The 27259-nt window shown below is 34.3% G+C and overlaps 4 protein-coding genes across 4 annotated transcripts; 2 read left to right on the forward strand and 2 right to left on the reverse strand.

The window, feature by feature from the left end:
- Window positions 1-45: 45 nt before the first annotated feature.
- On the reverse strand, window positions 46-6161 carry LOC106715696 (cytochrome P450 CYP12A2). The gene is made up of 10 exons (XM_014509031.2): window positions 6040-6161; window positions 5686-5804; window positions 5011-5144; window positions 4034-4152; window positions 3485-3601; window positions 2957-3235; window positions 2102-2255; window positions 896-1108; window positions 599-770; window positions 46-331 (listed from the first exon to the last, which is right to left on the reverse strand). Exons 1-10 carry the CDS (start codon window positions 6084-6086, stop codon window positions 180-182), a joined length of 1506 nt encoding a protein of 501 aa, XP_014364517.2. The 5' UTR covers window positions 6087-6161; the 3' UTR covers window positions 46-179.
- A 7676-nt stretch (window positions 6162-13837) lies between these two features.
- Window positions 13838-15560, forward strand: LOC123721013 (cytochrome P450 CYP12A2-like). Its single transcript, XM_045678004.1, has 4 exons — window positions 13838-13917; window positions 14049-14211; window positions 14939-15151; window positions 15277-15560. The coding sequence occupies exons 1-4, from the start codon at window positions 13838-13840 to the stop codon at window positions 15484-15486; spliced, it is 666 nt and encodes a 221-aa protein (XP_045533960.1). The 3' UTR covers window positions 15487-15560.
- Window positions 15561-16028: 468 nt separating this feature from the next.
- Window positions 16029-21187, reverse strand: LOC106711550 (cytochrome P450 CYP12A2-like). The gene is made up of 10 exons (XM_045678005.1): window positions 21141-21187; window positions 20776-20894; window positions 20103-20236; window positions 19441-19559; window positions 18668-18784; window positions 18011-18289; window positions 17149-17302; window positions 16793-17005; window positions 16496-16667; window positions 16029-16278 (listed from the first exon to the last, which is right to left on the reverse strand). Exons 1-10 carry the CDS (start codon window positions 21185-21187, stop codon window positions 16127-16129), a joined length of 1506 nt encoding a protein of 501 aa, XP_045533961.1. The 3' UTR covers window positions 16029-16126.
- Window positions 21188-25126: 3939 nt separating this feature from the next.
- LOC106714588 (cytochrome P450 CYP12A2) lies at window positions 25127-27157 on the forward strand. Its single transcript, XM_045678006.1, is given in 5 exon segments — window positions 25127-25206; window positions 25338-25500; window positions 26257-26469; window positions 26591-26762; window positions 27003-27157. Coding segments are annotated over 5 exon segments (783 nt in total).
- Window positions 27158-27259: the final 102 nt, after the last annotated feature.

Raw genomic sequence — 27259 nt, forward strand, 5'->3', positions numbered from 1 at the left:
TTATTTTATATTCATATTTATATTAAAGAACTTGATAGAATATTATAAATAGATAAAATTGGAAAAAACATACAGGTCTTCTAGAATTTTAAAATTATATCGAACTCGAACACAGGAGTATCAGAATAATATTTTTTCAACCGCCTTTAGAATCAATGTCGATTTTTTTGAATAGCAAATTAAACATCGTTAAAAATAAAGTTGTACGGTCCCATATTGCGATTGGCTACACTTTGGTACACCGGCATCTGCTTTCCGCGCCATTGTAACCTAAAGCTTTCTATAATACGGCTGATAAATATTTCCATTTCCATATCGGCTGCTTTTCGACCTGAAAGGAAATTTTATACTTTCACTAGGAACAACTAATATTTAATTAGGCTTATTTCTCCTTTCGGCTTTGTTAATGATTTTACAAGGAATATATTTTTTATTATTACCTTACTCTATCTCTTCTCTACTAAAAAAGCACAATGTTTATGAATCACTGTTTATATGTATCCCATTAAATGGGCTCTGCATTTTTAAAGAGCTTTAGATATAATACAAGCTCCAAATATATACAATTATAATAAGCAAAAAATTAAATGAGACTTACCTACGCAGCCCCGAGCTCCGTAACCAAAATGCAAAGCAGCCGAAGGATGTGCGTTTCCATGGTACAGCGGATGATCTTTGTCAACTAGCCATCGCTCAGGAATGAACTGATTAGGCTGAGGATATTGGTCCTCCCTTAGAGACATATGCTCGTGACAAAACATTACCATAGTCTGAAAGAGAAGAACAAATAGTAATAACTTAGTACACATTGTTTTTCTGATGTCATCTATGTACTTGATTTTAGACCTTATCAATCAACATGTACACTATTTCGTAATAAAAATATTGTACGTACATCTTTAGGAATTTCGTAATCAAAGACATTATATTCAGTTGTGGTTAGTCTTAAATTTCCGAACACCACAGGCCTCAATCGCGCCGCCTCATTAATACAAGCTCGCAAGTACGGTCTTCGACTTTCTTTCGACATTATTTCTTCTCTTAATTTATTTTGTTTATCAGGATTGTTCGCTAGCAAATATAACACTGATATAATTCCATTTGCTACCTGTAATAAAATGTCGTTTGTAGTATGTATACATATTATATAAAAAATCTTAATATCTATTAAGTATATCGATTTACAAAATTATGTTAGTCATTTAATTACATTTTATAGGTAATATATTTTTTTTTATTTTTTTTTGTTTATTTATTTAAAAACAACTGCATAGCATCCTTACAGTATACAACCAATTTGACACTATACTCACTTTACATAATAGTTTACAAGATAACATATTTTATAAAAAACACATAACAGTGACAAATAAAAAATGACATAGATAAACAGTACAAGAATATATCAACGCGTAACTAAACATCAATATTCGCATCGTCTTCCACACATCTGTAGGCAGCCTCTGTGAATTTCGCCTCGCTGCAACTAAATCTATATCTTTAGATATGATATTGAGAAGCCGTATATCCCGCATTATAGGACCATTTTCTAATAAATTCGTCCTAGCGGTGGGCTCGAGTAACAATGGCGGGCGGCGGCGCACCTGAACCACGCAGTCAGGGACACGCAGCGCTGCAAGCACGGCTGGCCGGCACACCGCGCCGCGCAGGACGCGCCACACGCCGCGCACGAGGGCCACGTCCCGACGCACTCACAACGTGCTGTATCCGACCATGCCATTCAAAAATAAACTCGGATACATTAACGGGAAGCAAGGATAAACTGATAAACCGTACTGCTTGTAATACAGGAACCGCGTAATCTTATTTTGAATTCTTTCTACCATCAGACTGTATTTTTTTTCATGGGGACTCCAAATGGAACTACTCGTTTCTAGATGACTCCTAACTAACGCGTTATATAAAACTTTTATTACCAGCGCATTTTCAAAATTATTACATTGCCTAATAATGAAACCGAGATTTCTAAACGATTTCCTACAGATATTCGCAATGTGGTTTCGGAAGTTCAATTCTTCGACCATCTCGACTCCCAAATCACAGACAAAAAAGGAAAACAATGTCAGTAGTTGGTACTTACTGTATCAACTCCTACGAAAAGCAAGTCATCAGTAAACGCTAAGGCCACATCCTTATTTTTTTCCGCTAATTTTTCTAACACACCCTTTTTTTCTTCAGGCTTTGGATTCGTTTTTAATTCTTCCATAGCCGTTCTTAGTAGTTTTTCGTTTAGCCTGAAAAATCAAAATATAATTTGTTATTTAATTAGCACTTGCCTTTTTTATAAACTAGCGCTTGACCACGATTTGATTGAATTATTATGAATATCTATGAAGTTAGGTAGTTACGTTTGTACAAAGTCGTTAATGTATTTCTCTTGCCAAAAAGTCCCCATTATCACTGATTTCTTATTCCACTAAACCGAAAAGTAATAGTTACTTCTCTAAAGACGCCTTTCATTGAATATTTTTTTTTTCTAATTAACAAACTTTAAAAGTCATTTTAAAATGCTATAAGGCCCTTCGTAGACAAAGCAACGTAATCTTTAAAACCCTGTGATTTTAGTTAAACAAGCTCATATACAGGGACGCGTCTCCGATATTTTGTTCTTTAGTCGACAAAACCAGTGTCTCACAATCTGTTTGTCAACATCTATAAGAAGAAAAGTCGCAACGATTTTCAAGATGGCGGAGCAAATCTACACAATTGACATGTAGTCGCAATGCTTGTATACAGACCGAATAGATGACTCAAGTCGACGATTCAACGTAAGGTAACTGTATATTGTTAGTTAAGATTTAAAAAAGACTTTTTGTTTTTTCATGAATGGCTATGTAATGCATTACGAATATATTCAACTGAGAGCTCTTATTGTAATTATCATATTAATTTCAACTGAAGCCGAACACTAGGCTTAAAATCATTCTGTACTTACTTTTCGGCGTCCTCTAACAACTTCATAGCTGACCTAAATGTCTTGTTTGGATAGTATCTCCACAAGTTTGGCTGAAAATCTAGTTTATCTGATAATTCGAAGAAATCGTGTATATTTCTAAGTAATTGTCGCGTTAAAGAGTCTTCCCGTATATTGGCATCGAAAGCATGAAATCGGCGACCGAGTGCTATTATTCCCGTAAATTCTAATACATACGACATGAATTCGTCAAGAAGATCGTTTTCAATCATGTTGTTTTCATTTCGAATACACTTCATTCTAAAAAAAGGTAAACAATTGTAATACATTAATTTGGAGTTATACTTGTATATTAAAAAAGCTCTTCAAAATACGTCAGCGATCACTTAAGGAATAGCCATGGTTTCTCTCAAATATTTTATAGTTAAATCACGAGCTTTCGTAAAATATGTTGTCAACTCTATCGACTCAGTATCCGCTAAGATATATAATTTCATTTAGAGGGTCTAATGTAGTGAGCTAAACAATAAATGCACTTTTTTATGATACCTTGCAACAGCTTCTTGGGCTATTTCATCCAGTGGTTCAGCGTATGGCTTTAATGATTTTGCTTGCATCATAACTGGATTGACATGTGTTCTTATGTCTCTCCATTTTTCCTCGTGACTGAGAATTTTAAGTTATAAATAAATATACACAATTTTAATTTATAAAAAAGATGTAGCAGAGCGATGAAACTTAAGTAAACATGAGATTAACTAATAGCTCGCTCCCCTCGATTTCATTTTCAAGTGTGATATATTTTTGAGGAGAGTGATGTGGTGACTGGTATGTGGGATCTATGTTATTATTTTATAGATTTTAGTACATTATCGATGTCTTATATCATGATCAATATCTTTAAATAACGAATCGAATTTAATACCATTATTTATAATGTTTATGTTGTTACTTGTCTTACAACCTACCTTCTAACAAACACCCATCCATCCAATTATCCATCGATATATCTAAACCTTCGCATTTATAATATTAGTAAGATAGTAAATTTTAAAATTTAAATTTAATTTGTTTTTTATACACAAAGAAAGTACTTACTCGAATATAAGTCCGTTGTATTTTCTTTCTTCGCCCTTTTCCTTTTTAATTACATTTTTATAATATTGTGCCGCAAAAAAACCTGTTCGTATAGGCATTGAATTTTCTGATCGATATATCTAAAATTTACAATTAATAAGTCATATCTCTTATTTTATTGTTAGGACTGTTGAGGGTAGCCACACAAAAGGTTTTATAAGGAAGCATGCGCTGCTGCTCGAAGCAGTCTCTTTCCATCCGTCATTGCGGAACGTCTGACATTTTTGTTTATTTACGTTCGGTTTGAGTTTGCACTACAGCGAGGATTATTATGAAGTAGAGTTAAATTCGTTATTTCGCTGTTAGTTTAATTCTTTTAAAATACTTTTGCATCGAATATCTTATATTATATTATTATAATTTCAATTAAATAAAAGCTATGACTTTTAATTATTATTATTATTAACTATTGAGATTACATTTTTGATATCATAAGGTCGCAAACAAACAAGTGGCCAGCAGACACCCGCATTTGCAGATGCGCTGCCTACCTTAAATCGACAGAGGAGGGAACGTACAGAAAGAGGATATTTCACCTACCTATACATTCCCTCCTCCGTCAAATCCAATTCTACTTCCTATCCTTTTCCGATAAGAAAAGGGTGAGATGGGAAAGGGGACTAAAATTAGGCCTCTGGCACGCACATTCATCAAACGAAGTGCGGAATTACTTCCACTTTACGTCTGTCTTCTCATTAGTCGGTCATATTTCACATTCGTGCAACTGATGTTGTTGTTGCTCGCGTCTACCACTACTAAAACTGATACAGGTAAAAGGTAGTAGTTCACATTAGGAATCTTCCATTACTCATTAGAACGTACTGCAGTCATTGAATATCATTTGATAAATTGATAAGTTGTACCTAGATTAATATTTTGATTGTTCCTACTATACATATAGCATCGAACAAAAACACATTTCATATTTATATTCATACCTGTATTGCGACTTCTGGATCGTACAGCAAAATCGAGTCTTTTGCACCAAAATGTCCTTTCATTTTAACAACTGGTCCATATTTTTCGTACAGAAAGTTATGCAAGTTAAAACCTTTAAGATTGTAAAGGAGACCTGCAATGTTGCTTGTACTTTATTAATTTGTGTTATAACATTTATAAATAGGGCCGGAGGTTGCTCCATGGACAAGGATGCTGTAGTCTTTAAGTTAAAGAAGAGATCGTTTACTAAAGCGTCGCGAAGAATATTATACATATGTTTGTTGCGGATAATATGGAGTCTGTCTATTTTTGTGAAAGTCGATTGTAAACGTTCCAGCATTTCACTGGTTGTATAGTGATCACCCATCGACATTCACGATAGCAAATATGATTGCAAATGCGTTGTCTATCTTTTACCAACCAGCTAATGGATCAAGGCGGTACGGAAAAGGACATATTTAGCTTACATCTCTGCTCCCTCGTTTCTATTCTGATACCTTCTCCAGCGTTTCACTCATTAGACGAAACGCAGAATAAGCTACCTCTCTGAAGTGAGGTCGTGTTATTTTCTTTGGTTTTCGTGACATAAAGCTGCAATTCTTGCTAGAATTTCAGCGAGAAGTCGATGTCGCTATAGTTACACCACGATAATATAATGCATGAGTATACTTTACCTCCTGGTAGAAAATGGTACAACTGTCCAATAACAGGCAGTGCTCTTGGGCCGGGGACATCTCTGAATGGTTTACTTGGTGTTGTTGTTACGTCTATATTGGCGACTGTGGTTATTTGCCTTAAAAATTAAGAGTTTTAAAAAATACAAAAAGTTATATCATTTTAATGGTTAAGTCTCTTAGTTAAATATATCTAGAGACATCCATAATATGAATGTTATGTTCTACATAACCTAATAAGTTAAAAAAGAAAAACTATGGATAGATTGGGTACAGACACTGTAACCTGTCATTTTGATCTTGATTTTCGACGCATGTGAAACACGGCAAATTAAAAAAAAACATTTTACTTACCTTAAGCATAAAAAACTCCCTTTTGTACATTTAAGAGAATTAAACATTTTAGAATTAGGTGTCAAACTATCCCGTCTGAAGTTTCGCGGTTAACTACGCTTTATACTATATGACACCTTTGACTTTGAACTAAAAATCTTACGCGGTATATAAGTGAATACGAAGTGTTGCTATAGGATGTTACAAAATAAATTTCATTATTTGAAGGTGCCCCTTTAAAATACGTGTATATCGTTGCAGGTTTCTCTATTCAGTGTACTAAACATTTGTCGATGAACGATGTCATCATAATATCTGAATGTGCACATAAGTGAAGATTTGCTGTAGCAATTCTTGATTTTGAATTTTGTTACTCGCCCATATTGACCTGATAGATAAAAAAATCACAAAAGTGTAGCAATAGTTGAAGTGTTAGTATTTTCTAATGTATATAGCTTGACTAACTGAACCGCGTTTTACGCGTGTCATATGTCCTGCGCTGTGCCTCAGCGCACATCAATGATAAGGATAAATTCTACTCCAATTGATCGAATATCGCGCGGGCCCGCTGAGCGGTAATTGCTATTTCTGTTGATTTTTAATAGCGCAGAAATCCTATCTAGGCGGTACCTCGCGATCGTGTGAACTTAGCATAAATCTTTTTGGAGTAGATCCTACTACCATAGTGGTTACTATTTGCATATAAAATATAAAGTGATGTAACCCTGTCCTCTCGAAACAGCCTGTATAATGTCGAATTACATTTGCACTTCTTGGCAAAATTTTCCACTACAAGAAAAAAACTCATTTTCAACAAAAACATACTTTTTAATTTATTTTTATTTCTACTTTATATACAAAATGGTTATATTTTCAATCTGTAATTGTCGAGCTAGCAGATTTACGTCATCACTTCTCATTACTTGGCTGTGAGATTGACTGCACTGTAATGTTATCTTATTTAGCCGACTTCAAAGAGAAGGAGGTTATCAATTCGACTGTATTTTTTTAATGTATTCTTAGGATTGACACTAATTTACTTAAGCAATCGGTGCTGCACTACTACCAATATTTTGGTCATCTAAGATTGCTTAAACAAACCTACCCTTAGATAATAATGACTGTGCAATAATTTGCATGTTTTGCATTCAACAGTTGTAAATATTCATGGTACGAGTGAATTCTGAAATCGAATCCGAAATCTCTTCGAAAGGATCATGTTTGAAAAAGGGTTTTGTTTAATTTACGTAAATAGCGTATACAATTTACAAGGGATTTATCAAAACAGTTACCATAAACGTAATTGTTGATTTTGCTTTATTTTCCTTCTTTCATAAAAAATAATAATATGTAAAATAACATTGTTACAGCATTCCTAAATAGGTGGCTGTCTTAACAATAATATAAATAACTGCTTTCCGGTGATTTTTATACAAAACTAGCTTTTACCCGCGACTCCGTCCGCGCGGAATAAAAAAAAATAGAAAACGGGGTAAAAATTATCCTATGTCCGTTTCCTGGTTCTAAGCTACCTGCCCACCAATTTTCAGTCAATTCGATTCGGCCGTTCTTGAGTTATAAATAGCGTAACTAACACGACTTTCTTTTATATACATAGATTAAATATTGAGAAATCTTTTGGCAACTTGATAACTATGGTCTTTTTTGCAGTTTTTTACATTATGATAAAACTCTATGAACTTCAAGCGTTGACTTTGCAAATACAGTCAAAACCGTTTACGGCGACATCGTTTAGAACAACATACCGGTTAAAATAACCAAAATCAAAGGTCCTGGCTGAATGTTATATGACCGCTTTATCGAAAACATTGGTTTTTACGACATTGTTTACTACGACATACCGCATTAAGCGACCACATTTGGTTAATGTTTTCGGAGAATTATATCTGTAGAACGACCGGCTCAGCTGTATTGTAAACAATTTGAATAGGTAACAGTATCCACATCTGGCACAGTATAATAGTCAATGGCTATTATCGTAAAAGTAAACAAAGTTTAGGGTCTTTTGTAATTCTTAGAAACAAAGCACATGCATGCCGTAGCCTCAAGGTCCGCTTGGTCATATCTCTTAAGTCCAGTGTTACCAACCCTACTGTTTTAACAGTAGATTTGCTGTTTTCACATTGATTTCAATGTTTTGTGTTTCATTCCTATTTTCTACTGTTTTTCAACTAGCGTTCAGCGTCACCTATTACACTGCTATGCAAAAATTACGACCTGCTTTATCTACTACTGAAACACACGAGTTCATTGATGTAGATCAGTCTATTGCAATTTGTGCACCAGCTACGGAGGATGATATTGTACGTGAAGTTCAAGAGGAAAATGAAAATGAACAGGAAGTCTCGGAAGAACAATTTACAGTGCCAACTTTGATTGACGGTCTTAATGCTGTTAGTGTATTACGAATGATTGTTCTTTTTAATGAAGAGTTCCACATGCAGGGAAATTGTGACGATACGCTGATTGTTACAACTATCGGTTTTTACGACTCAATATGAGTAGTCCCTTCGATGTCGTTATAACAGATTTTGACTGTAGTGTAATAATAGTTTGTAAACAAATTTCGAAAACGTTAATGATTCACATCAGTCCAAGCTTCTAGGGTATGGCTTTGTTAAACTTTTCGGCAAGGCGCTTGTATGTGCCTAGTGAGCAATTTCGCGGTACAATATTCTAAAAAATAATTAAATCAATTCAGTCACGCTTGTAAAATATATGTTTCACTTGGCATTGAAACACGTCGCGATTTTTTAAATTGAATTGTTTTTTGTTAACAATTTCCGGTTATTTAGATATTCTTTACCCAGAATATTAATAGTAATACAGCGCCCTCTTTTCTTACTAGGCCTTTGGAGGTGGGAGGCGCCCCTTACTGTCCAGCGCCCCGGGCGGTCGCTTAACAGCGCCCTACGCTAACGCTGGCCCTGGTCTTTGTTATCTCGCCTTTTGCCCTATGCCCTTTTTAATATGTTCTATTTCTGTTACTAGCTTTAATACTCGACCCGCCTATAATGTTATTGTATAGCAGTTGCGTTAAAATAATTAGTGAAAGTACTTATTTTTGCAAAAGTCAGACTAATAGTTGGTACTTGGTAATAGATTCAAGTGCACTAGATAGGATAGGATTAGATAGACTTTATAGTCTACTTCATTGATAACACCAGAGGGTACATGACTCTATATACTAAGATACGTTGATGGTCTACTAAGAATTTGCGTATTGAATATTTTTATAAAACTACTATTGGATAAGCAGAGCGATATAGGTTAAGTACTTGTAGAAATAATACGATTTGAGTAAAATATTAAAACGGTTTATTGTTAACAAAAGTAATTATACATGACACACACGCGTTATATAAGGTAAGAGGAGATGACGTCACGACGGTGTTGCTAGTAATAAAGATGGGCGTTGTTTAAATTCTTCCAACATCCTCTCTTACACATAAGCCCATCTTGGATGCACAGAGAACCAGTTTTGAGTGCGTCGTGGCTTTCGTTAGGACATCTGCGACCATCATGTCCGTCTGAACGTAGCGAACGTCGATGACCCCTCCAAGCACCTTGTCACGAACAAAATGATGCCTCACATCAATGTGCTTCGTCCTGGAATGATAACCATCAGAACCTGAAAGTTTTATAGAACTCTGGTTATCACTGTAAATAACCATGGCTTCATTCTTCAAGTGTGGCCAAAAACTCTCTTGAAATTGCTTTAGCCATAAGGCTTCTTGTACGCATGACGACAACGACATATACTCTGCCTCAGTCGTAGACAGTGCAACTGTGGGCTGCCGCTTCGAGTTCCAGCTGATTGTTCCTCCCTGAAACAGAAATGTGTAGCCAGTGCAGGAACGTCGATCATCCCCTGAACTCGCCCAGTCTGAGTCGCAATAACCATGAGTCATTGTTTCTGCTGGTGTTTGCTTATAAGTCAGTCTATAATCTTGAGTCCCCTTCAAGTAGCGCATGACCCGTTTCAGGGCAAGCCAATGCTGCATTTCAGGCTTGCTATTGTATTTGCTTAACATATTAATAACAAAGCTAATGTCTGGCCTTGTTACTTGTGAAACATACAATAAACATCCAATTATCTCTTGATAAGGAATATCAGTTAATATTTTAACTTCCTCAGAATTTTCTTTCTCATAAAACTTTGTATTTACATCCATTGGAGACTTGACTGTCTTACAATCTGACATACCATATTTCTGTAATACTTCCATTATATATTTTCTCTGGTCTAAGTATATTATTCCATTCTTTCTGTCTCGTTCTATATGTATTCCAATGCAGTAACATAAGTCTCCAATATCTTTCATTTTAAACTTTTTATGCAATTCTGCTTTTACATGAATTTTCATATTTTGATTGTTTGTAAATATTAATATATCATCTACATAAATAGCCATAAAGATCATGTTTCTATCATCCTCAATTTTGTAGTATATACAGGGATCTAATTTAGTCTGTGATAAACCCATCTCTTTCAGTGTGGAATCAAGCTTCTTATTCCACTGCCTGCTCGCTTGTTTTAGTCCATACAAAGATTTCTTGAGTCTACATACTTTGTCACTACTCTCATATAGAGGTGGCTGCTTCATATAAATTTCCTCTTCTATGTCGCCTTGCAGAAAAGCTGATACCGCATCCATTTGACATATATCTAAATCATATTTTACCGCCAAAGCGAACAAGTATCTTAGAGATACAAGTCTAACAACTGGTGAAAAACTTTCAGTGTAGTCGACTCCAGGCCTTTGAGAACATCCTTTAATTACAAGACGTGCCTTATACTTTACTGTTTCTCCATTTTCATTTTTCTTTACCTTGTAAACCCACTTGCATGGTATGGCATGTTTATTAGCTGGTAGAGTAGTCAATTCCCAAGTATTGTTTTCAAGTAAGGATTTATACTCTTCATCCATTGCTTCTTTCCATTGCCTTGCATTTGGACCTGATAATGCTTCTTCAATAGTAACTGGATCTGAAACTTCCATAAGACACATGAAAGTATTGCCTTTCATGTTTTTTCTCTGATGTGACCTCAATGTAATTCTACTTTGTGCATATTCATTATGGGAATCATCATAATCATCTGTATCAGGATAATAAGTCTCATCAGTTTGTCTATTCAACATACTACTGTCAAATGAATTCTCATTACTCGAGGATGTCAATGGCTCATTCTGAGAGCTTTCATTGATAGTTGTTTCTTCAGTTTGATTCTGTGTGTCTAAAGAATCAACTTGTGTACCACTTAGAGGAAGTGTAATTAGCTGTGGCTCTGATACAGTTTCTGGAGACATATTTTTCAAAACATTAAAATTTTCAATAAATATCACATCTCTACTAATTACAATCTTTTTACTGATTTTATCATAGAGCCTGTATCCCTTTGTATTCTCACAGTATCCCACAAAGATTAGTTCACGTGATTTGCTATCCCACTTATGTCGGTTTTGCTTAGGAACATGTACCATGGCCTTTGAGCCAAATATCTTTAAATGAGAAATGTGTGGTTTCTTACCAGTCCATTTTTCATATGGTGTTGTTTCAGCTAGCACACGTGATGGGGATCTGTTTGTGACATATGCAGCAGTAGCGACTGCCTCTGCCCAGAATGATTTTTGCAGTTTTGCTTCAAACAACATGCACTTCGCTCGTTCTACCAGCGTTCGGTTCATCCTCTCTGCTACACCATTTTGTTCAGGCGTATATGGAGTGCTGGTCTGATGTTTGATTCCAGAAGCTGCCAGAAAATCAGAAAAATCTTTATTACAGTACTCTTTACCATTGTCACTTCTTAAAATTTTTATTTTCCTCTCTAGCTCATTTTCTACTTCATCTTTAAATTTCTTAAACACTGATGTAATATCCAATTTGTTCTTTAGAAAATAAACATATACTTTACGAGAGTAATCATCTATGAAAGTTATGAAGTATTTCCCTCCACCTACAGATGGAGTCTCCATCGGACCACACAGATCAGTATGAATAATGTCAAGTAAAGCATTTGCTCTAGAACCAGAACTTGGAAATGGTAATCGAGTTTGTTTCGCTTCGCAACAGGGTATGCAAACAGTGTTTACTTCTTTACCAGAAATAGAAACACCTTCAGTACATAAAGGTAACCTTTTCACATCAGCCATATTTAAGTGCCCCATCCTTTTATGCCATGTAATTAAATCTGTCGCAGTACATGCATTTCCATTTACAACATTAAGTTTGTACATATTGTCTATTACCCTCGCTGTTGCTACTAAATTCTTATTGCCATTGTAAATGTTACAGCCAGTATTTGTGAATTCAACATTACAGCCACTCTTTGTTAATTGACTGACAGATAATAGGTTTGTACTTAATTTAGGAATAAACAGAACATTTCTCACCTGTATTTGATGTTCATCTTTGTTTAATTTAGTTTGAATATTTACTTTACCCATACTCTGCACAGGGATCGCTTCACTGTTTGCCACCATTATTCTGTGAATCGGAGGTGACTGTTCATCATACATCCAGTCTGAGCGTCTTGTCATGTGCATTGTTGCTCCAGAGTCAATATACCAGTCATCCTGGTTTAGTGTACTGTAAGCTGAAAAAACTGCTGCAAAGGTGGTTTGATTTCTTTTCTGTACTTGTACTGTACACTGATTTTTTATATGTCCATATTTATTGCAGTTATAGCAACGAGGGCCCTTGCCTTTTGGCTTTTTATTGTTGTAAGAGGTATTCTTGTGCTTAGTGAAAAATACAGTAGTTTCGGACACTTTCACTTCCTGCAAAAGTTTTGTTTTTATAAAATCTGATGTTATTTTAATACCGGAACTTTCCAGACCCATGATCATTGGTTTATAATTATCTGATAAACCTGCCAGCATGAGTGTTCCCAACCATTCATCATTAACTTCGAAATCAATGTTCCGTAACTTATGCGCTGTACTCATGATTTTATTCACATATTCTTCGATACTTCCACAGTTGTCCAATGAAGTATTGATCAAATCCTTAAGTAATCCGACTTTTCTCGAAAGCCCAGAGTCTTCGAACGCATTCTGTAGATTTTTCCAGACTTCTTTTGCTGTTTTTGCATTTTCGATATGAACATAGTTCATAGGTTCAACCAACAAAATTATCTTCGACTTTGCTTTGATATCTTTCTTCAAATCGACATCGGTACCAGGTTCAATACATTCCCACAATTCTTCCAATTGTAAATAGGACATAACTGCAAATTTCCATGTTGAATAATTCTCTCGGCCTTCCAATTTCTCAATTTGTAGGTTGTGCGTGGCCATCTTAATCGTGCGAGACCGGCAAAATACAATAGATTATACACTTCTTTTGCTTATTTCCACAATAAATATTTATTTTTACTCAAAAAAGTATACGGTTCTGGGCCCATAACCTGTAGAAATAATACGATTTGAGTAAAATATTAAAACGGTTTATTGTTAACAAAAGTAATTATACATGACACACACGCGTTATATAAGGTAAGAGGAGATGACGTCACGACGGTGTTGCTAGTAATAAAGATGGGCGTTGTTTAAATTCTTCCAACAGTACTATAGTTTTTGGGATTCCGTACCGCGAAAGGAAAACACGTAGCCCTTATAACTTTGGTCTCCGTCCGCCTGTCAGTCTGACTGTCAAGATCGTTTTACTCTGAAATTATTTAATATTGGTCCATGAGTATTTGGTTTTGTATTTTGTATAGGATATAGACTCGGTCGATAGACTAGTGAAGATATTTTAGTAAAGTGAAAAGTAAACGTTATGTTAAAAATAAGACATGTTATTTACGGAAGCATTTATTTATTTTCAAATCTTACAAGATGGCAAGGCTATGAAATTATACGAGGATCAAGAGAAGTAAGTCCAAATACATAATACTTAAGGATGTTTTTAGCAAATTTTAAGACGATAAAACCAAACCTCAATTGCACGCTCGTAAGCATATCGTGGTACAAGTTATTTTTGTTAACTTTTTCGTGACATTTTAGTTTAAATACATACTTCATCCAAAAAGCGACTGAGGTACTGAAAACTAAAAGAGTGGATAAGAATTCAGAGAACGAAAAGGGAATTTTGGAGAAGTTACTTGAAATAAACGAACATTATGCTTACCTGATGGCCAGTGATTTATTATTTGCCGGCGTGGATACAGTAAGATATCTACTTTCATTTATTACCTTTTTGTTTCATTTTTATGCAAAGAGTTATGTGAAACACAACTAGCTATTGTTTCACAAACAAAGTGATATGTTTAGATTTCTGATAAGGTATCTGATATCTATATACCCTGGATCTAAAGAACATTGTCATGAACATGTTTTATCTAAATTACCTTATTTATAAATAAAACCTTATCTGATTTTGCTATGTTTTTATATAGAAAGTCGCTATTGTTGCAAGTCACGGAGCATTTATGCGTCATAGCACATGGCACGTCGTTGTTATTTTAATTAATTACATGTAATCCTAGCGAAACTACTTATTTTTTAATAGTTGTTATTACATTTAGTAGAAACAATTGTAACTAAATTCATCGATCTAAAGAAAAACTCAAGATAAACTGAAACTTCAAAAGTTTTGATTGATCAGAAACCAACAAAAAATTAATGCTTTGCACCAAAATTATAGAATGCCAGAGATGTACAAGAAGAGTCTTGAGCAGTAGGAATAACAAAACGATGCATTGAAAAAGATGAAGGAAAATAAGAATTTAAAAAGAAAATTTGGAATAATAGGTGGAAATTATTACGGAAAGGAGTCTGTGAATGTCAAAAATTGATATGGTTTAATGTAAAATTCTATCTTATCCAATCTAGAATAGAATAAGTTATTTTAAAGGTATTTTTATACAAACTGTTATATATCGTATCTATTTCAGGCCGCAAATACGGTAATGCCAACTTTTTATTTATTAGCAAAAAACCCGGAAAAGCAAAATAAATTGAGAGAAGAGATATTGTCATATTCGGAAAAGAGACCATACTTGAAGGCTTGTATAAAAGAAGCGATGAGGATTATGCCAGTGGTGTCTGGAAATTTGAGACAAACGTCGAAGGAATACAGCCTACTTGGGTATCACATACCAAAGCATGTAAGTAGAACGTTGATCCATAAAGCTCGAGTAATAAATTTAGTATCGCCGACTTTCTAATAATTTTTGTCAATAAAATCCTAAAAACAACAACATGCAATGTGCAATTTTAAAACATATTTCAGTCGCTTTTGACCTTCGCCAATCAACACGTTTCGATGATGGATTGCCACTATCCAAGACCGAACGAGTACATTCCTGAGCGGTGGATGGCAGATAAGAAAGATCCATTGTACCATGGGAACGCACATCCGTTTGCGTTCATGCCTTTCGGATTTGGAACTCGAAGCTGTATCGGTATACTGTCATCTTCATGTGTCACATTTATTATGTGATACCTTTTTATAATGGAAGCCAAAAAATACAATAGAACAGAAACCTCTGGCATTCTCCAGTGGTTTAAGAACGAAAAGGGGTCTTTGCCTATAACTTATTGCGATCAGCGTCCTCTTAATATTGGCATGATTTTTTGTGCAAACAAAAGAAGCACCTTGAGTTGTTTATTATAATTTTCTTACTTTCCTGTTAGGAGTTGAGTCGAGGATTTTTTCACATTTTGCAGGTCGTCGCGTTGGAGATGGAAACATTCGTCGCTCGAGTTGTTGAAAACTTCCAAATTGATTGGTTTGGTGAAGAACCTTTGAAGCAGTATTAGAGCTCATTGAATTGTGCCAAAGGGCCATTTAATTTCACTTTTAAAGATATCTAATAATCATGTACATTTCTCACTAAGGTTGAATTGATGTTGAAGGAAATAAAACAATTTTTTTACAATGCTTATTTTATATTCATATTTATTATTTACATTGTATTAAATAACAATTAATAGAATATTAGGCAATATTGCTAAAAATTGGAAAAAACAAACTGGTCGTCTTGAATTTTAAAATTAACTCGGATTCGAAACAGGAGTATCAAAACAATATTTTTTTAACCGCCTAAAAGTCAAAGTCGAATTTTTCCTTGAATAGCAAATTAAACATCGTTAAAAATAAAGTTGTACGGCGCCATATTGTGATTGGCTACACTTTGGTACACCGGCATTGGCTTTCCGCGCCATTGTAACCTAAAGCTTTCTATAATACGGCGGATAAATATTTCCATTTCCATATCGGCTGCTTTTCGACCTGAAAGGAAATTTTATACTTTTATTAGCAACAACTAATATTTAATTAGGCTTATTTCTCCTTTTGATTTTTACCTTACTCTATCTCTTCTCTACTGAAAAAGCGCAATGTTTATGAATCACTGTTTATGTGTATCCAATTAAATGGGCATATGCATTTTTAAAAGAGCTCCAGCACATATATAATAATAATAAGCAAAAAATTAAATGAGACTTACCTACGCAGCCCCGAGCTCCGTAACCAAAATGCACAGCGGCCGAAGGATGTGCGTTGCCATGGTACAGCGGATGATCTTTGTCAACTAGCCATCGCTCAGGAATGAACTGATTAGGCTGAGGAAATTGGTCCTCCCTTAGAGACATATGCTCGTGACAAAACATTACCATAGTCTGAAAGAGAAGAACAAATAGTAATAACTTAGTACACATTGTTTTTCTGATGTCATCTATGTACTTGATTTTAGACCTTATCAATCAACATGTACACTATTTCGTAATAAAAATATTGTACGTACGTCTTTAGGAATTTCGTAATCAAAGACATTATACCCAGTTGTGGTTAGTCTTAAATTTCCGAACGCCACAGGCCTCATTCGCGCCGCCTCTTTAATACACGCTCGCAAGTACGGTCTTCGACTTTCTTTCGACATTATTTCTTCTCTTAATTTATTTTGTTTATCAGGATTGTTCGCTAGCAAATATAACACTGATATCACTCCATTTGCTATCTGTAATAAAATATCGTTTGTAGTATGTATACATATTATATTATAAATCTTATTATCTATTAAGTGTACTGATTTAAAAAATTGTGTTAGTCATTTAACCACAATATATAAAAATGAAAACAATGTCAGTAGTTGGTACTTACGGTATCAACTCCTACGAAAAACATGTCATCAGCAAACGCTAAGGCCACTTCCTCATTTTTTTCCGCTAATTTTTCTAACACACCTTTTTTTTCTTCAGGCTTTGGATTCGTTTTTAATTCTTCCATAGCCGTTCTTAGTAGTTTTTCGTTTAGCCTGAAAAATCAAAATATAATTTGTTATTTAATTAGCACTTGCCTTTTTTATAAACTAGCGCTTGACCACGATTTGATTGAATTATTATGAATATCTATGAAGTTAGGTAGTTACGTTTGTACAAAGTCGTTAATGTATTTCTCTTGCCAAAAAGTCCCCATTATCACTGATTTCTTATTCCACTAAACCGAAAAGTAATAGTTACTTCTCTAAAGACGCCTTTCATTGAATATTTTTTTTTTCTAATTAACAAACTTTAAAAGTCATCTTAAAATAGTATCAGGCCCTTCGTAAACAAACCAACGTAATCTTTAAAACCCTGTGATTTTACTTAAACAGGTTCGTACACAGGGAAGCGTCTCCGATATTTTGTTCTTTAGTCGACGCAATCAGTGTCTTACAACCTGTTTGTCAATATCTATAAGAAGAAAAGTCGCACCGATTTTCAAGATGGCGGAGCAAATCTACATAGTTGACATGTAGTCGCAATGCTTGTATACTGAACGAATAGATAACTCAAGTCGTCGATTCAACGTAACCTAACTTTGTATTGTTAGTTTAGATTTAAAAAAAAGACTTTTGTTTTTTTCATGAATGGCTATGTAACGCTTTACGAATATATTCAACTCAGGGGTCTTATTATAATTATTATCAGAGGTTAATTTCAACTGAAGCCAAACACTACGCTTAAAATAATTATGTACTTACTTTTCGGCGTCCTCTAAGAACTTCATAGCTGTCTTAAATGTCTTGTTTGGATAGTATCTCCACAAGTTTGGCTGATAATCTAGTTTATCTGATAATTCGAAGAAATCGTGTACATTTCTAAGTAATTGGCGCGTTAAAGAGTCTTCCCGTAACTTGGCATCGAAAGTATAAAATCGGCGACCGAGTGCTAATATTCCCGTAAATTCTAATACATACGACCTGAATTCTTCAAGAAGATTGTTTTCAATCATGTTGTTTTCATTTCGAATACACTTCATTCTAAAAAAAGGTAAACAATTGTAATACATTAATTTTGATTTATACTTGTAATTGAAGCTCTTATACATCTTCAATTAAATTTCTTTCATAATATCTTTTTTTTTAAACGTTTTTGTTATCTGTGGTGACAACACTACAAGATGGCATTTATAAAGAAAAAAACGCCACGCCACGCAGGTGTGGCGTTTTTTGCATGGTTTATATATAAAAAAAGCTTTTCAAAATACGTCTGCAATCACTTAAGGAATAGCCATGGTAGCTCTGCTTTCGTAAAATATGTTGTCAACTCTATCGACTTAGCATCTGATAAGATATATATTACTTAATTTAGAGGGTCTAATGTTGTGAGCTTAACAATAATGCACTTTTTTATGATACCTTGCAACAGCTTCTTGGGCTATTTCGTCCAGTGGTTCAGCGTATGGCTTTAATGATTTTGCTTGCATCATAACTGGATTGACATGTGTTCTTAACTCTCTCCATGTTTCCTCGTGGCTGAGAATTTTAAGTTATAATTAAATATGCACAAGTTTCATTTATAAAAAAGAGTAAGTGTAGTATAGCGATGAAACCTAAGTAAATATGAGATTAATAGCTCGCTGCCCTCGATTTCATTTGTGATATATTTTCAAGTGTTTAATTTCAAGTGTGATATATTTTTGAGGAGAGTGATGTGATGACTGGTATGTGGGATCTATGTTATTATTTTATAGATTTTAGTACATTATCGATGTCTTATATCATGATCAATATCTTTAAATAACGAATAGAATTTAATACCATTATTTATAATGTTTATGTTGTTACTTGTCTTACAAATTTCTATAGCTCGATTTAAAATAATTCTGGCAATTATTTATTTGCTTATTTAATAAAAAAAATAACCAAGTTATATCTAGGTAGCTTAAGCCGACGACGCCTGCGCGGAATAAACAAACGTTTGTGTTGTTCCAGACTATGTTCCCCATTTATGCCAAATTTCAGCTAAATCTGTTGAGACGTTTTGAAGGTACCTTCTAACAAACATCCATCCATCCATCGATCTATCTAAACCTTCGCATTTATAATATTAGTTAGATAGTAAAATGTAAAATAAGTAAGATAATATCGAGAACTTGAATTTGTTTTTTGTACATAAAGAAATTACTTACTCGAAAATAAGTCCGCTGTATTTTCTCTCTTCGCCCTTTTCCTTTTTAAGTACATGTTTATAATGTTGTGCCGCAAAAAAACCTATTCGTATAGGCGTTGAATTTTCTGATCGATATATCTAAAATTTACAATTTATAAGTCATATCTCTTATTTTATTATAATTTCAATTAAATAAAATCAACGACTGTTAATTATTATTATTAACTATTGAGATTAGATTTTTTACATCATAAGGTCATAAACGAACAAGTGGCCAAAGGAATTGGCAGAAATAGCATAGCAACCGTTGACCCTAGACACACGCAATTGCAGACGCGCTGCCTACCTTAAATCGACAGAGGAGAGAACGCACAGAAAGAGGGTATTTCACTTACCTATATATTCCCTCCTCCGTCAAATCCACTTTCACTTCCCATCCTTTTCTTACAAGAAAAGGGTGGGATGGGAAAGGGGACTAAACTTAGGCCTTTTGCACGCACATTCATCAAACAAAGTGCGGAATTGCTTTCACTTTACGTCTGTCTTCTCTGTGGTTGTGGTATTTCATTAGTCGGTCATGTTTTCACATTCGTGCAACTGATGTTATCATTGTCTATCATTGTCTACAGTCATTGAATATCAAATCGATCAAAAACACATTACATATTTACACGTTCTTACCTGTAATGCAACTTCTGGATCGTACAGTAAAATCGAGTCTTTTGCACCAAAATGTCCTGTCAATTTAACAACTGGTCCATATTTTTCGTACAGAAAGTTATGCAAGTTAGAACCTCTAAGATTGTAAAGGAGACCTGCAATGTTGCTTGTACTTTATTAATTTGTGTTATAACATTTATAAAGAGGGCCGTAGGTTGGATGGACAAGGATGCTGTAGTCTTTAAGTTAAAGAAGAGATCTTTTACTAAAGCGTCGCGAAGAATATTATATTATGTTTGTTGCGGATAATCTGGAGTCTGTCTATTTTTGTGAAAGTCGATTGCAAACGTTCCAGCATTTCACTGGATGTATAGTGATCACCCATCGACATTCACGATAGAAAATATGGTTGCAAATGCGTTGTCTATCTTTTACCAACCAGCTAATGGATCAAGGCGGTACGGAAAAGGACATATTTAGCCTACATCTCTGCTCCCTCGTTTCTATTCTGATACCTTCTCCAGCGTTTCACTCATTAGACGAAACGCAGAATAAGCTACCTCTCTGAAGTGAGGTCGTGTTATTTTCTTTGGTTTTCATGACATAAAGCTGCAATTCTTGCTAGAATTTCAGCGAGAAGTCGATGTCGCTATAGAGTTACACCACGATAATATAATGCATGAGTATACTTTACCTCCTGGTAGAAAATGGTACAACTGTCCAATAACAGGCAGTGCTCTTGGGCCGGGGACATCTCTGAATGGTTTACTTGGTGTTGTTGTTACGTCTATATTGGCGACTGTGGTTATTTGCCTTAAAAATTAAGAGTTTTAAAAAATACAAAAAGTTATATTATTTTAATGGTTAAGTCTCTTAGTTAAATATATCTAGAGACATCCATAATATGAATGTTATGTTCTACATAACCTAATAAGTTAAAAAAGAAAAACTATGGATAGATTGGGTACAGACACTGTAACCTGTCATTTTGATCTTGATTTGCAGATTTTTCGACGCATGTGAAACACGGCAAATTAAAAAAAAAAACATTTTACTTACCTTAAGCATAAAAAACTCCCTTTTGTATATTTAAGAGAATTAAACATTTTAGAATTAGGTGTCAAACTATCCCGTCTGAAGTTTCGCGGTTAACTACGCTTTATACTATATGACACCTTGACTTTGAACTAAAAATCTTACGCGGTATATAAGTGAATACGAAGTATTGCTATAGGATGTTACATAATAAATTTCATTATTTGAAGGTGCCCCATTAAAATACGTGTATATAGATGCAGGTTTCTCTATTTAGTGTACTAAACATTTCTCGATGAACGATGTCATCATAATATCTGAATGTGCACATAAGTGAAGATTTGCTGTAGCAATTCTTGATTTTGAATTTTGTTACTCGCCCATATTGACCTGCTAGATAAAAAAATCACAAAAGTGTAGCAATAGTTGAAGTGTTAGTATTTTCAAATGTATATAGCTTGACTAACTGAACCGCGTTTTATGCGTGCCATATGTCCTGCGCCTCAGTGCACATCAATGATAAGCACAGGTGGGCACAGTTAATCGAAAAGTTACTTCGTTAATCGTTAATTCGTTAATTAAAAAATTAACTTCGTTAATCGTTAAAGCGTTAAATTCTCGAAAATTTAACGCAAGTTAAAGTTAATCGTTAACAGTTAACCATACCAAAATTATACATACTAATTTCACACTTATGTGGCGACACTTCTTTAAAATAGTAATTTGACTATACATATACATTTATAGAATGTACACATTATTAGTATTAGAGACAAGTATGAGTGCATTATAGTATATTTCATTACGAGTGCGGAAAGCCTGTCATTGCAAAGAGTTCCGACAAATGTCTACCCGAGCCGAGGCGCAGTCGAAGGTGAGGGTTGACAGTTGGAACAAGTTGTAATGACATTTTCACACGTGTACTAAACAACTATTTTTGATACAGTTGCGAAAAAATGAAGCAATTTAATAGAATAATAAAAACACAATAAACTCAACTAATATGTTTTGAAAATGGCGCCAACCGTAAAAGAATACACACAGAGATTTTTTTTGTTTTCTTCACCCATTCTGGGTAGGCAAAGGGAACCATGCCCAAACAACCAAGTCTTCAGTAGATTATTTTTATTGATATGAAATGAAATTTAATGTGATGAAATAAAATGAAAACTAACCTAATTCATGGAATCAAATCATTAAATCTGATATTGTAACAAATTAGGAGCTTCTTTTCAGAAATATTTGCATGAATCATAAAAACTTCATTGATTTTTTTTTTGTAAAAACTTCGTGGTTGGTTTTTCTTTTTAACAGACATTATTTTGATAGTTGGGAAAGAGAACGCACGAGTTTGGAAAAGCTAAAGAAAAAGCACGAGTAAAAAGTGTTTTAATACAGTTGCTCAAAAAGTGGCGTATTGCAGGGACGAAGAGCGTTCGGAATGTGGGCTATTACATACTCGTGCTTTTATATACTCGTAATGAAATATACTATTTCGAACCTTCTTTTGATTTTGTCCTGTTGGTCATGTTTTTCCCGGACGCTCTGATGCATCACACTTGGACGCGAACTTCACATATGTCAATTATCAACTCTTTCGTTCACCATTCGAGTCGCCGACAGTCGCCCAACATAGCTGAACCTACCAGCGTGGCGTGGCACGTAATTTAAACAAAACGACAGCACGTCTCCAAGTTTCTAATTTAACGATTAACGGACTTTTATTAACGGAAGTTGAGTTTAACGGAAGTTAACAAAAGCGTTAACAATTTTTGAAGTTAACTTAAAAGTTAATCCGTTAAGCAAAATGTTAACTTCGTTAATTAACGATTAACGGATTAACGAGTTAACGCCCAGCTCTGATGATAAGGATAAATTCTACTCCAATTGATCGAATATCGCGCGGGCCCGCTGAGCGGTAATTGCTATTTCTGTTGATTTTTAATCACGCAGAAATCCTATCTAGACGGTACCTCGCGATCGTGTGAACTTTGCATAAATCTTTTTTGTAGTAGATCCTACTACCGTAGTGGTTACTATTTGCATATAGTATATAATACTATTTGCATATGCATAATGCATATAATATAAAGTGATGTAACCCTGTCCTCTCGAAACAGCCTGTATAATGTTGAATTACATTTTAACTTCTTGGCAAAATTTTCCACTACAAGAAAAAAACTCATTTTCAACAAAAACATACTTTTTAATTTATTTTTTATTTCTACTTTATATACAAAATGGTAATATTTTCAATCTGTAATTGCTTGTCGAGCTAGCAGATTTACGTCATCACTTCTCATTACTTGGCTGTGAGATTGACTGCACTGTAATGTTATCTTATTTAGCCGACTTCATAAAGAAGGAGGTTATTTATTCGACTGTATTTTTTGTAATGTATTCTTAGGATTGACACTAATTTACTTAAGCAATCGGTGCTGCACTACTACCAATATTTTGGTCATCTAAGATTGCTTAAACAAACCTACCCTTAGATAATAATGACTGTGCAATAATTTGCATGTTTTGCATTCAACAGTTGCAAATATTCATGGCACGAGTGAATTCTGAAATCGAATCCGAAATCTCTTCGAAAGGAAATGTTAAAAATGTTCATGTTTGAAAAAGGGTTTTGTTTAATTTACATAAATAGCGTATACAATTTACAAGGGATTTATTAAAACAGTTACCATAAACGTAATTGTTGATTTTGCTTTATTTTCCTTCTTTCATAAAAAATAATAATATGTAAAATAACATTGTTACAGCATTCCTAAATAGGTGGATGTCTTAACAATAATATAAATAACCGGAAACTGCTGCTTTCCGGGGATTTTTATACAAAATTAAATATTAAGACATTTTTTGGCAACTTGATAACTATGGTCTTTTTTGCAGTTTTCTACATTATGATAAAACTCTAAGAACTTCAAGCGTTGACTTTGCAAATAGTGTAATAATAGTTTGTTAACAAAATTCGAAAACGTTAGTGAGCAATTTCGCGGTACAATATTCTAAAAAATAATTAAATCAATTCAGTCACGCTTGTAAAATATATGTTTCACTTGGCATTGAAACACGTCACGATTTTTTAAATTGAATTGTTTTTTGTTAACAATTTCCGGTTATTTAGATATTCTTTACCCAGAATATTAATAGTAATACAGCGCCCTCTTTTCTTACTAGGCCTTTGGAGGTGGGAGGCGCCCCTTTCTGTCCAGCGCCCCGGGCGGTCGCTTAACAGCGCCCTACGCCAACGCCGGCCCTGGTCTTTGTTATCTCGCCTTTTGCCCTATGCCCTTTTTAATATGTTCTATTTCTGTTACTAGCTTTAATACTCGACCCGCCTATTATGTTATTGTGTAGCAGTTGCGTTAAAATAATTAGTGAAAGTAGTTATTTTTGCAAAAGTAAGACTAATAGTTGGTCCTTGGTAATAGATTCAAGTGCACTAGATAGGATAGGATTAGATAGACTTTATAGTCTACTTCATTGATAACACCAGAGGGTACATGACTCTATATACTAAGATACGTTGATGGTCTACTAAGAATTTGCGTATTGAATATTTTTATAAAACTACTATTGGATAAGCAGAGCGATATAGGTTAAGTACTATAGTTTTTGGGATTCCGTACCGCGAAAGGAAAACACGTACCCCTTATCACTTTGGTCTCCGTCCGCCTGTCAGTCTGACTGTCAAGATCGTTTTACTCTGGAACGCGTGGAGGTATCAAGCTGGAATTTATATAAAATACTCGGGTCTACTACTTTAGCATCTGCTCACTTTGGTTATGGAGCTCGGGGCTGTGTAGGTAAGAATACGTGTAATTTTTCTTATTAAAGTATATTTTCACATGTTTTGTTATAATTGAAGTCAATAGTTAAATTATTTAATATTGGTCCATGAGTATTTGGTTTTGTATTTGGTATAGGATATAGACTCGGTCGATAGACTAGTGAAGATATTTTAGTAAAGTTAAAAGTAAACGTTATGTTAAAAATAAGACATGTTATTTACGGAAGCATTTATTTATTTTCAAATCTTACAAGAAGGCAAGGCTATGAAATTATACGAGGATCAAGAGAAGTAAGTCCAAATACATAATACTTAAGGATGTTTTTAGCAAATTTTAAGACGATAAAACCAAACCTCAATTGCACGTTTGTAAGCATATCGTGGTACAAGTTATTTTTGTTAACTTTTTCTTGACATTTTAGTTTAAATAAATACTTCATCCAAAAAGCGACTGAGGTACTGAAAACTAAAAGAGTGGATAAGGATTCAGAGAACGAAAAGGGAATTTTAGAGAAGTTACTTGAAATAAACGAACATTATGCTTACCTGATGGCCAGTGATTTATTATTTGCCGGCGTGGATACAGTAAGATATCAACTTTCATTTATTACCTTTTTGTTTCATTTTTATGCAAAGAGTTATGTGAAACATTACTAGTTATCGTTACTAAAACAAAGTAATATGTTTGGATTTGTGATAATGTATCTGATATCTATTTATCCTGGATCTAGAGAAGATTGTCATGAACATTTTGTACCTAATTTATCGTATTTATAAATAAAACCTTATCTGATTTTGTCATGTTTTTATATAGATAGTCGCTATTGTTGCAAGTCACGGAGCATTTATGCGGAGCATAGCACATGGCACGTCGTTGTTATTTTAACTAATTACATGTAATCCTAGCGAAACTACTTATTTTTTAATAGTTGTTATTACATTTAGTAGAAACAATTGTAACTAAATTCATCGATCTAAAAAAAAACTCAAGATAAACTGAAACTTCAAAAGTTTTGATTGATCAGAAACCAACAAAAAATTAATGCTTTGCACCAAAATTATAGAATGCCAGAAATGTACAAGAAGAGTCTTGACCAGTAGGAATAACAAAACGATGCATAGATAAAGAGAAAGATGCACAAAAAGGAATATAAGGATTTAAAAAGAATATTTGTAATAAATAACAGGTGGGAATTATTATGGAAAGGGATCCGTGAATGCAAACATTTATATGGGTTGATATAAAATTCTATCTTATCCGAATCTAGAATGGAATACGGTAATAAAAGGTATTTTTTTACAAACATCGGTAATTACTGTTATATCTCGTATTTATTTCAGGCCGCAAATACGGTAATACCAACTTTTTACTTATAAGCAAAAAACCCGGAAAAGCAAAATAAATTGAGAGAAGAGATATTGTCATGTTCGGAAAAGAGACCATACTTGAAGGCTTGTATAAAAGAAGCGATGAGGATTATGCCAGTGGTGTCTGGAAATTTGAGACAAATGTCGAAGGAATACAACCTTCTTGGGTATCATATACCAAAGCACGTAAGTAGAATTTTAACCCATACAGCTGGAGTGACAAGTTTAGTATCGTCGACTTTCTAATAATTTTTGTCAATAAAATCCAAAAAAAACAACTTGCAATGTACAATTTTACATATTTCAGTCGATTTTGACCTTCGCCAATCAACACGTTTCGATGATGGATTGCCACTATCCAAGACCAAACGAGTACATTCCTGAACGGTGGATGGCAGATAAGGATGATCCATTGTACCACGGGAACGCACATCCGTTTGCGTTCATGCCTTTCGGATTTGGAACTCGAAGCTGTATCGGTATGCAGTGATCTTCATGTGTCAAATTTCTTATGTGATACCTTTTTAACAGAACAGAAACCTCTGGCATTGTTCAGTGGTTTAAGAACGAGAAGGGATCTTTGCTTATAATTTTTTGTGATCAGCGTCGTCTTAGTGTTGGCATGATTCTTGTGCGCAGACAAAAGAAGCACCTTGAGTGGTTTTCATAACTTTGTTACTTTGCTGTTTTTGAGTCGAGTATTTTTTCATATTTTGCAGGTCGTCGCATAGCCGAGTTGGAGATGGAAACATTCGTCGCTCGAGTTGTTGAAAACTTCCAAATTGATTGGTTTGGTGAAGAACCTTTGAAGCAGTATCAGAGCGCATTGAATTATGCCAAAGGGCCATTTAATTTCACTTTTAAAGATATCTAATAATCATGTACATTTCTCACTAAGGTTGAATTGATGTTATAGTAAATAAAACAAAATTTTTTTACAATACTTATTTTATATTCATATTTATTATTTACAGTG

Source organism: Papilio machaon, chromosome 5 (genome assembly GCF_912999745.1).
Source record: "Papilio machaon chromosome 5, ilPapMach1.1, whole genome shotgun sequence".
In the NCBI taxonomy this organism is placed as follows: domain Eukaryota; kingdom Metazoa; phylum Arthropoda; class Insecta; order Lepidoptera; family Papilionidae; genus Papilio; species Papilio machaon.